This window comes from Lepus europaeus, chromosome 7, assembly GCF_033115175.1.
Source record: "Lepus europaeus isolate LE1 chromosome 7, mLepTim1.pri, whole genome shotgun sequence".
Taxonomy (NCBI): domain Eukaryota; kingdom Metazoa; phylum Chordata; class Mammalia; order Lagomorpha; family Leporidae; genus Lepus; species Lepus europaeus.
The window spans coordinates 112,724,457-112,735,811 of NC_084833.1; the positions used below are offsets into that span (position 1 = coordinate 112,724,457).

The 11,355-nt window shown below is 37.7% G+C and overlaps 2 protein-coding genes across 2 annotated transcripts; both read right to left on the reverse strand.

Annotated features, from left to right (window-relative positions):
* Positions 1-465: 465 nt before the first annotated feature.
* Positions 466-1,500, reverse strand: LOC133764745 (olfactory receptor 8G5-like). The gene has a single exon (XM_062198431.1). The coding sequence runs from the start codon at positions 1,399-1,401 to the stop codon at positions 466-468; it is 936 nt and encodes a 311-aa protein (XP_062054415.1). The 5' UTR covers positions 1,402-1,500.
* Positions 1,501-9,783: 8,283 nt separating this feature from the next.
* Positions 9,784-10,716, reverse strand: LOC133763960 (olfactory receptor 8G1-like). The gene has a single exon (XM_062197636.1). The coding sequence runs from the start codon at positions 10,714-10,716 to the stop codon at positions 9,784-9,786; it is 933 nt and encodes a 310-aa protein (XP_062053620.1).
* Between the last annotated feature and the right edge of the window lie 639 nt (positions 10,717-11,355).

Below are 11,355 nucleotides of genomic sequence, written 5' to 3' on the forward strand. Positions count from 1 at the left end.
TGGGCTCTGGTTTCACTCTCGGCTGCTCTTCTTCCGATCCATCTCTCTCTCTCTCTCTCTCTCTCTCTCTCTCTCTCTCTCTCTGCTGTAGCCTGGAAAAGCAGTAGAAGATGAGCCCAAATCCTTGGGCCCCTGTACATGAGTGGGAGACCTGGAAGAAGCTCCTGGCTCCTGGCTCCTGGCTCCTGGCTTCATATCAGCTGAGCTCCAACAATTATGGCCATTTAGGGAGTGAACCAACAGATGGAAGACCTTTCTCTCTGTCTCTCCCTCTCATTGTCTGTAACTCTACCTCTCAAACAAATAAATAAAATATTTTAAAAATGTTTTGGGAATAAGAAATGATGTCAACAGAATTCTACCAAATGAAGGGAAACATTGACTGGTAGACTAAAATGAAATACATTAATTCCTACAATGCAATCACCAAAACTTAGATCTAAGGAAATATTCACATGACTCCCTTCACAGGAATTTTCCTCTTTCTCGCATTTTTTTCAGGGCAATATGGACATCCTTATTTCTCAGGCTGTAGATCAGAGGGTTCAGCATGGGCACAACAACAGTATAAAATACAGATGACACCTTTCCTTGATCCATGGAGCTGAGAGATGATGGATTCAGATACATGAATGCAGCAGAACCAAAGAAAACAGCAACGGCTGAAATGTGGGAGCTGCAAGTGCTGAAGGCTTTGGTCCTGCCTTCAGTGGAACGAATACGAAGGATGCTCGCAATGATTAGGGTGTAGGAGATAAGGATGGCCAGGCTGGGGATAAGGATGTTAATTCCACTAAAGATGAGAATCAGCAATTCATTGACATAAGTACTAGAACAAGAGAGCTTTAGGATGGAAATAAGATCACAGAAATAATGGTTGATTACATTCAATTTGCAGAAATAAATTCTAAACATGCATCCTGTATGAGCTGATGCACAAACCATACTTATAGTATACACCCCTACAATCAGGGAAAAACAGACGTGATAAGACATTATGACATTGTAAAGCAAGGGGCTACAGATGGCAACGTAGCGGTCATAGGCCATTGCAGCCAGCATGTAACACTCTGCTATAGCAAAAACCAGGAAGAAGTAGAGCTGAGTCATGCACTCAGGGTAGGAGATGGTGTTCTTCTCTGCCACAAAGTTCACCAGCATTTTGGGGGTAATGACAGTGGATTGACAAAGATCAATGAAGGACAGACTGCTGAGGAGATAGTACATGGGGGTGTGCAGGTGGCAACTGAGCCCAATGAGTATGATCATGCCCAGGTTGCCCACCACGGTGACCACATAGATTCCCAAGAATAGGAGCAAGAGGGGCAGCTGCAGCTCTGGCTGTTCTGTGAGCCCAGCCAGGAGGAACTCTGTCACCGTGGAATGATTTCCTGCTGCCATTGTTTCTGGTCACTTCCTGATGGGGGGAGAGAAGAATATGGTTATTGGTGAGACTTTGTTGCTATTTTGTTTCAGAGAAGGGCATCCCTTTTCCCCAATCCTTATGATCATTTAATAATGGATCAACTTATCACAGTAGAAATGATGTCAGTTTAATATCAATTTAGCCTTATTTTCCAAACACAATAACTTTAACTTATATAAAAATATTGTGTCCATGTATTTAGTACTGTAATGGTTTACTTTAAAGTGTATTTTTAATGATCACCAAACCAATATTATTAACCTGAGATTTATATGTTTAAATATAAAGAGCAGCCAGGGTAAAATAGCATAATTGGATGATTAAGAACTTGTAGAGGGCAAGCCCAGTCTAAAGATAGCAAGCTTTGGGGTCTGGTGCTGTGGCATAGTCGGTAAAGCTGCAATCTGTGTCTCTGGCATCCCATGTGGGCTTCTCAAGTCCTGGCTGCTCTACTTCTGATCTAGCTCATGACTAATGTACTTGGGAAGCAACAGAGGATGGCCCAAGTGCTTGTGCCCTGCACACACATGAGAGACCCGGAAGAAGCTCCTGGCTCCTAGCTTCGTATCAGCTCAGCTCTGGTCATTGTGGCCTCTTGGGGAGTGAACCGCTGGTTGGTAAATCTCTCTCTGTCTCTCCCTCTCTCTCTCTCTGTAACTGTACCTTAAAAAAAAATAAAGGTAGAAACTTTTAACAACCTGAAACTAACTTATGGCAGGGACATTACTATTTCAGACTGTTTAATTATAAGTAATTAAATTAAATATATTTAATGGTATATAAATTATGAACTTATATATAAATTATATATAATATACTTATTTCATATATTATGTATATATTAGGGAATATGAATTTCTGCACAAAATTTAATATTTCTAAATGTTATCAAAATTAAGTATCATCTACAATTATTGATCATATCTTTCACCTGGAGTGGCCCGCAGTTATCTGGTTTGTGGTTTCTGAACCAAGCCCTTGTGCCTTCTCTGGATGGAAGGAGAATGAGTAGTGGTTAAAGCGTCAAGCCATAAGTCAAAGGCCATGTGTTCACGCTTTGACACCATCACTAACTCACTGACTGGTGCAAGGAAAATACCACTTTGCTTTATGACTTTCAAGCCAACAAGAGAATGGCTTCACTTATTTTATAATAAAATTGGCAGAGTCTTATCAATCAGAGAGCGAATATGATTTTTGCATTGTTGATACCTATTAACACCCTATCAATTGAAAAACAAGCAATAATTAATTATAGATTTACAACTGCAGAAATGGCAACCTAAGTATTCTAATTTTACTTTCTTTTTTTAAAATTTTTGTGAATTGGAAAGGAGCTTAAGCAGAGGAATAGGCCTGGAAAACAGATTTACAAGCATGGTTTCCTATTCTGGTAGACAACAACTACAATATTTTATCGCATACAAGACATTCAAGTTTCAAATAGATGAGTTGGGTTATAAACATAAATGTAAAATATAAAAAATATCTAACATATGCTTACATGAAAATAAATCTTGAAAATGTCAGATTAACATTTAAAAGCTGAAGTATGAATTTCTGGAAAAACACATCAAAGAAACTCTGAATGTTTATGATTTTATGAGACTTGCATATTAACAAAAGATAAAAGCAAAAATACAACCAAAGACTAGTCCTAACACTCATTTAATTGTATTTCACCGAATTTTAAAATAAAATTAAAGACATAATTTAGAAAATGCAAAGGTAAATTCACAGTTTTATGTCTGGCAAAAGGCATTAACCTAAAATATGTTAATAGAAACCAAGTGATTAAGGGGTCAGTTAATACACCAGCATTCCACATTAGAAAACCTGGGTTCATACACTTCTCAAAATACCATATTGTTCCTCATAAGTATATACTATTATTATTTGCAAATTAAGAGAGTAAATAAATGAAATAACTGAATCCAGCTCCTGACTCCAGCTTCATGTTAGTATAGACCCTGGGAGGCAATAGTGATAGCTTGGGCAATTGGTTTCCTACCACCCATCTGGGAGACCAATTAAAACCTACATCAACTATGTGTTCCACATTTTGAATGTCACACAAAACACAGTGTAACTCAATTTAAAATATTTCCTGAGTTCTTTTTCATTGTGTCATTGATTATACAGAATTGAATGGCTAACTTTCCAGAAACTGAGTTTTTTTTTTTTTTCCATTCCTTTTTAAATTGTTTCTTTCAACTTCATAGCGGTCAATGAATATACTGAGTTATCCAAGTTATTTCAAATTTCTGAAGTTTTCCTAATAAGTCATCAAATGCTCATTTTTATAAATATTTCCAGGTCTTTCACGTAGGTGCAGGGTCCCAACTACTTGGGTCACCTTTTTCTGCTTTTCCAGGCACATTTGCAGGGAGTTGGATCAGAAGAGGAGCAGCTCTCAAACCAGCACTTATATGAGATGCCAGCATTGCTACACCAATGCTACACCACAATGCCGGCCCCTAGGTGTTGAATCGTTTAGTCAATCCTAACAGAAACTATAAAAACTCCTAATAAGTAGAGGAATTTATCCTATTTATGAATTAGAAGACTCGATATTATAAAGGTGTTAAGATTCTCAAATGTATGACTAGACTTAAGATAATCAAATTTATGCATACAATATCTAAAGAAATAATCATTACTGTAAGGTATCAATAAAGTCCTAACAGAGCTGTTTCACTATTTATTTTCATCTCTTAAGGTTTATAGAAGATATCAGCTTGGTGTGACATTGGAGTAGAGACAAAATACTGATTCTGAAAACTTACATTATTGGATACTAGAAACTCAAGTTCAATATTATAATATGTCATCTTCTCTATATCTCTTTCTCCTTGAATCTGTCTCCATTCAGCATTCATTTATAGGATCAATAAATGCTTCTTTTCTAGATTCTCGCTTGTGTCAAATGTCTAGCTTGGGGGCTAGTGCTGCGATGTAGTGGGTAAAGCTGCCACCTGCAGTGCCAGCACCCCATATGGGCGCTGGTTCGAGTCCTGGCTGCTCCACTTCTGATCCAGCTCTCTGCTGTGGCCTAGGAAAGCAGTGTAAGATGGTCCAAATCCTTGGGCCCCTGCACCCACGTGGGAGACCCAGAAGAAGCTCTTGGCTCCTGGCTTCAGATGGACGAAGCTCCTGCCATTGTGGTCAATTGGGGAGTGAACCAGTGGATGGAAGACCTCTTTCTCTGTCTCTCCTTCTCTCTGTGTGTAACTCTGACTTTCATATAAATAAATAAATCTTTTAAAAAAAAGTCTAGCTTGTGTCAAAGCCATATTCTTTACACAATATGGACATGACATGGAGAGTTCATCTTTGTTTCCCACAGGCAAATGCCGCAGGCGCTAAACATGTGCTTGTGGATAAGCTCATGTGGGCTGGTTGCTTGGCAGTCAGGCATAGACACAAACTTGAGCACAGACTGTTTGTTACTACAGGGGTTTACCAACATGACTGATCTTCAGAGTCGCTTAGAGAGATCATAATGTTTGCATAAGATGACAAATGCAAAAATGTAAACATGATTATAATGAAAGTCAAAAGTTCCTTAATCATCTCCCTATGCTCTCTGTCCTGTTCCCCAGAGACAATGTGCTCTCTATTGAGTAGTTCCAATAAACATTTCTGTTTCTTCTTCTTTGAAAGGTTCCCTCCATGGCTGGAAATAATTTGTACTGTGATTAACAGAATAAAAATTCATGAATGTTATATGAACTTTCCATGTTATGTGGGGATTAGAGTTGGGGAATTGGTTCCATGATCTCCAGGATTTGAACATTTCATAATTGTGTTCTACCAGGTACTTTCTTAGTCTTTTCTAAAAATTTAACTATAATCTCTGAAGATTTATCCAACAACTTGCAAAATTCTCTGAACTTAAATGGAGAAATCCTCATTGTTTTATTTGTTTAATTTAGATTTGCTACTTCTATATCTGAGTTAATGAAACAGATTTCTGAGGGTGAGGTTCAGATATTTTAAATCTCTAAAAAATGAAAATAGAAACAAAATAAACAAAGCTAGCAAATATCAAGCTTTGTGGAAATAGTTGAAATACATAAGTGAAAAATTACCAAGGCAAATATTTAACTTCAAAAATTAGTTTAAAATTAATTATTTTTATAAAAGATATCTAGCTCCAGTGAAATTCAAATGAAAGAGTCTAAAGCACAATTTTCAAAAAGTTAGTGAAGGCCATAGGACAATGTGTGATGAATAAAGCAATTAAATATTCTGGATTAATTTCTACAATATGATTAGAATAATCAGTATTAATTTCGTTAAGTTTGATAAGCTTCACAACTCATGTTTCATGTTTCCGTGAGTTGTAACACTGCTTAAGCACTAATCTGGTCTCTGAAGGTGGTGGAGAGTAACCTATAACATCCACATCTACTTAGTGGTCACCAACAGCTATAAGATGTGTCAGTTATTTATCCCATATGCAATATAGATACTACCACATTCTGTACACACAGTGAGGTTTGTGAGCACTAGTCTACACCTGTGGTATTGTACTTTGAGTTTTATATTTAGTAATGGATATCCATTTTAAGTTGAAAGGTATTGAGAATCTATGAAGATCTTTGTAAATACTTGAAAGTTTGGGAAAATTAGCATGCATTTTTAAATATCCCAAGGGACACATAAAGAGAAGAGAGTTTTATTTTGCATATATTATTTGACACATTTAAGAATATAAACTTTAGTGACTATAAGAAAAATATTCCCACGTTTCTGATTTTATAAATGCAATGATCTTGCCGGCGCTGTGGCTCAATAGGCTAATCCTCTGCCTGTGGCGCCGGCACCCAGGGTTCTAGTCCCGGTTGGAGCACTGGATTCTGTCCCGGTTGCTCCTCTTCCAGTCCAGCTCTCTGCTGTGGCCCGGGAAGGCAGTGGAGGATGGCCCAAGTCCTTGGGCCCTGCACCCCATGGGAGACCAGGAGAAGCACCTGGCTCCTGGCTTCAGATCAGCACTGTGTGCTGGATGCAGGGCGCTGGCCGCAGCGGACATTGGAGGGTGAACCAACAGAAAGGGAAGACCTTTCTCTCTGTCTCTCTCTCTCTCACTGTCTACTCTGCCTGTCAAAAAAAATGCAATGATCTTGGTCATTGAATATATTCAACCATAAACTTGATGATGATATACCGTCACAAAAACTAGGGGAAAATTTCCTAAATTTACCCTTTGATGTAGTACAACTATCTACTATCTCTTATCCTCTCCACTCCCAGTTCCTGAAGTCCTATTTTGGAACAGAAATATTAGGCTTCTTGCAGATTCTGGAATATGTCACATAGATTCAGTTGTCTGCATTTTTATTTGTGCTCCTTCCACTTGAAAGAATCTCACCAAACAGTTTCTCTCTCTTGTTTTCTTTTTGTGTTCATGTCGCCATGGAACATTCTCCCATTTCTAATAATTGATTAGACCTTCCTACTGCAAGCTTAGAAAGTTGTAATTCCTAAGCAGTACATATTTTGGCTATGAACTACACTGTAAGCTGGATAATGCAATAGAGTTACTCTCCTCTGTATCCTCAGTAACTAGCACAATATGACATTTAACAGAAAATTAAAAAGCATTTTAGGAATAAATGAATACAATGATTAAATAAATACATGAAAGAATTTACTAACATTTGTCTGAGTTTTCACACTGTTTACTTGCAGCCCGGTAAGCACAAATCACAATTGTAAAAATAAAAACACTCACTTTTCTTCTCCCTTGAATCCCAATGTCTAAATTTATGTGAAAGTTGCTCTCTTTCACTTGGAGAAGTACGTTGATGCTGGTATTAGGAGCTGCAGGGACCCAACGTTCTGTGAGCTGTAGTTCTGAGAGGGCAGGGTCCAGCTCTTAGTCTCAGCGTAACTTTTGAAGCTGGACTGCATCCCAGGTCAGCATCGTCAGTTCTTCAGTTTGTGTTTCCCCAATCTCAGGGGAGCAAACATCCACATCTCTCACAGTCACCTGTGTGACTCCAATTGCTCTACTGTGAAGGTCTGTCCAGGTTTTGGATCTGCATGGTACTAAATATCACAGAGACAAATGTTCTCCAAGGATTTCCATTTCTCAGGGATCATACTCTTTAAATAAGCAGCAATTAAAGTAGACACTTCCCCAGTTGTTCCCCTGACAAGCTTAATCATGTCAATCCATAATCAGGATTTGTGCATATACATCAAGAATTTCTTAAAATGTTTATCTTACTCACATGGAATATTATAATTATTATAGTAATCATTTAAATATACTTGTATGTTTATGTACACTACACCTACCATTATATTCTTAGAATTGTATCAACAAACTATATGGAATCTGTTAAAAACTAAGTAATATTAAAAAAGAAAATGAAAAAAAAAACATAAAAATAGAAAATAAAGTGTTTTCAACTCAAAACTATAGTAATGTGGTATTTTCATGTTGGACAACTTTCCTTTTATTTTTACTTCTGGGTGGGGTCTGAAATTCTAGATTTTTATAAGCTATTTATTTATTATTTATTTATAACCAGTGCTATTGGCTCACAACCCACACCATATGATTAGCATGGTTTAGATGACCACAGTATATCTTAACTAGTTATACCATTTTGACTATAGGATTAGAAATTATAAAATAAACTAAACTACTTGACAGATCTCATACACATATCGCAATAGTTTCTCAAACATGGAGGCACTATATTACCTTGTTTCTAAGTTTAACAACACCAGAAATGCAGCTGAATGCCTTATATTCAGTAGTGTATTCCACTACTGTCTCCAGAGAAGCTATGGACTGAAATTGTTCTACATTAATTGGACTTCATGGTTGAAGTGGCCAAAGGCAGAATTAATCAAGCTCTGAACATTTGAGAAGGGTCATACTGATCAAGTTGTTGTAAAACATCATTTATAATGTGTGCACTCTATTGCAGAAATTAGAGGGTAGAGATATGGATCATTAGAACTCAGAACATACAAATCAGAAATTCTAGTCTGGTTCAATACTATTCAACAATGTATTATGGCTTTTAAAAGCATATCCTTAGTCCTCATTTTCAAAAAATAATTGATCCTTACTTAGTACTTAATAATTGGAGTTAGCAATTAGGGTGTTCAGTTTAAAGTATAACCATTTATACTGCATAGGAAAACTGGAAAAATTTTAAAAATGTGCCAGAAATCTTGCCTTTTAGAGATTGGTTGGAAGAGATTATATTCCAAGATGGATAAATAGAGGTGCCCTCCACTTGCTTCCTCTTCAGAGAGGTACCCAGCAACAAATGAAATACAGATTTTGAGCTGAGTGGTTGAGGCGAAGTGCTGGAACTCAGGAGATTACAAGAGGGACCCTGTAAGACATGGAGACCAGGATGACAGGACAGATAGAAAAATTGAACACTAGTAACTGCATCCCAGGTACCCAGTTGGGAGAGCTCTCAGTTTACAGGCAAAGGATGGATGGATGATTTCCAATAGACCCATGAAGTATGCCAACCATCCTGTTATAAGAGGGATTCGCAGTAATCACAGGCCTGGGGCTCATGGGAGGAGCTACCTAGTGTCTGCATGTTAGCTTTGCTTCAGAGAAAGAACTCACATTGCCTACACTCAACTATCAGAGACCAGGCTGCCACAGCGTGCCACCATATTGAAAATAATGAAAATTGTCGGAAGATATTCTGTCTTAGAGTATGGAAGACTAAGCGTATTCCATCTCTAGGGCCCCATGACATTTTGTCACATTTGAACAAAAGTGCAGACTTGCAAAGCCAAGTATTCCTAGCATGCAAGTGTGATACCAATATTCACAGTCCTTGCACTGCAAGTGACAGATGGTTCAGAAATGGGGGAGACCCATAGAGTGCTCTCACTTCTATTATGCAGAGCTACCCATATCATCCATATCATCCAGCCATCCCACTGTTGTGTATACATTTCAAGGAAATGAAATTAAGGTGTCAAATAGATATCTGTACTCTCCCGTTCATTGCAATATTATCCACAATAAGTAAGATATGGAATCAATGTAAGATTCCATCAATGGACAAATTGATAAAGAAAATGAGGATATAGATATAGATATATATTATTAAAACTCAGAAAATGATATTCTATCATTTGTGACAATATGGATGGACCTGGGGGACACTGTGTTAAGTGAAATAAACTATGCATATGAAGACAAATGCTACATGAACTCACTTAATTGGAAACTCCTAACTTCAAATAACAAGTAACTAAAAGATGACAGATGAACTAAAATTAAATATATCAAGATATCAATTCATGCCACATGATAATCAATGGTATAGATAAAAAAAGTCATCTTCCTATTTTGTTGTTCACAGTGATATTTTTACTAATATCTTCTTCAGAGCAACATTGACATCTTTATTACGAAGACTGTAGATCAGAGGGTTCAACATAGGCACGACTATAGTGTAAAACACAGAGGAAACTTTGCCTTGGTCCATGGAGTTGACAGATGATGGTTGTAGGTACATAAATGCTGCAGAACCAAAGAAGATCACAACTGCTAACATGTGGGAGCTGCAAGTGCTGAAAGCTTTGGTCCTGCCTTCAGTGGAGCGAATGCGGACGATGCTGCCAATAATGAAACTGTAGGAGCTAAGGATGGCCAGGATTGGGATGAAAATGTTAAGTGAACCAATACCTAGAACTAACAATTCATCGACATAGGTACTAGAACAAGAAAGCTTTAGGAGTGGAAGAAGATCACAGAAGTAATGGTTGATCACGTCCAGTTTACAGAAATAAATCCTAACCATGCAGCCCGTATGAGCTGATGCATAAACCACAGCTATACCATAGACCCCTAGAATCAGGGAAAAGCAGACCTTATGGGACATGATGACATTGTAAAGCAAAGGCCTACAGATGGCAACGTAGCGGTCATAGGCCATTGCAGCCAGCATGTAACACTCTGCTATAGCAAAAACCAGGAAGAAGTAGAGCTGAGTCATGCACTCAGGGTAGGAGATGGTGTTCTTCTCTGCCACAAAGTTCACCAGCATTTTGGGGGTAATGACAGTGGATTGACAAAGATCAATGAAGGACAGACTACAGAGGAAATAGTACATCGGGGTGTGTAGGTTAGAACTGAGCCCAATCAGTGTGATCATGCCCAGGTTGCCCACCACGGTGACCACATAGATTCCCAGGAAGAGCAAGAAGAGGGGCAGCTGCAGCTCTGTCTGTTCTGTGAGCCCAGCCAGGAGGAACTCCGTCACTATGGAATGATTTCCTGCTGCCATTGCTTTGGGTCTGTTTCTGAAGAGAAATGAGAAAAACAGGTTGTCAGAGGGATTTCATTGCTATCCTGTTGCAGAAGGGCATGCAATATTTATGATCCCTGGTTTAAATACTACCTTGGTCTTTAATGTTATTAATTAACTTGTGTCAATGTGCACAAGTAAAATCTATCTCAAGTTAAAATTTATTAAAGCTTGCTTTCAAGTATTAAAAATTATTTTACATGAAACATTTTATAATCATTGAAGATGTTTGACTGTTTTTTGTTTTGAGCATACCATTAATTTCAAAATAGTATTTCTAAGTTCAAATTCACAAACTAAATATTTAGAGAAGCAGTTTTATATGAATAAAACTGGCTCAGTGACAACTTGGAGAGAGCAAATCCTGTCTACAGACAGTACCCTTTAATTACTTGAAATTCTATGCACACAGACTTTCTAGTTGTCAGAATTTTCTATTTTAACGTAAGTATTTGGAAATATGGATTTCTACATAAAACCCTCAAACACCGTTGAAAAATATTAAAATAAAACAATATCTATAGCAACCACTGTGCAAATCTATTAGTGCCACAGTTAACTGGTTTGTGGTCTCTGGACCAGCTGTGCTTTTAAAAGGCAGCCGGATGAGTAGTGGAT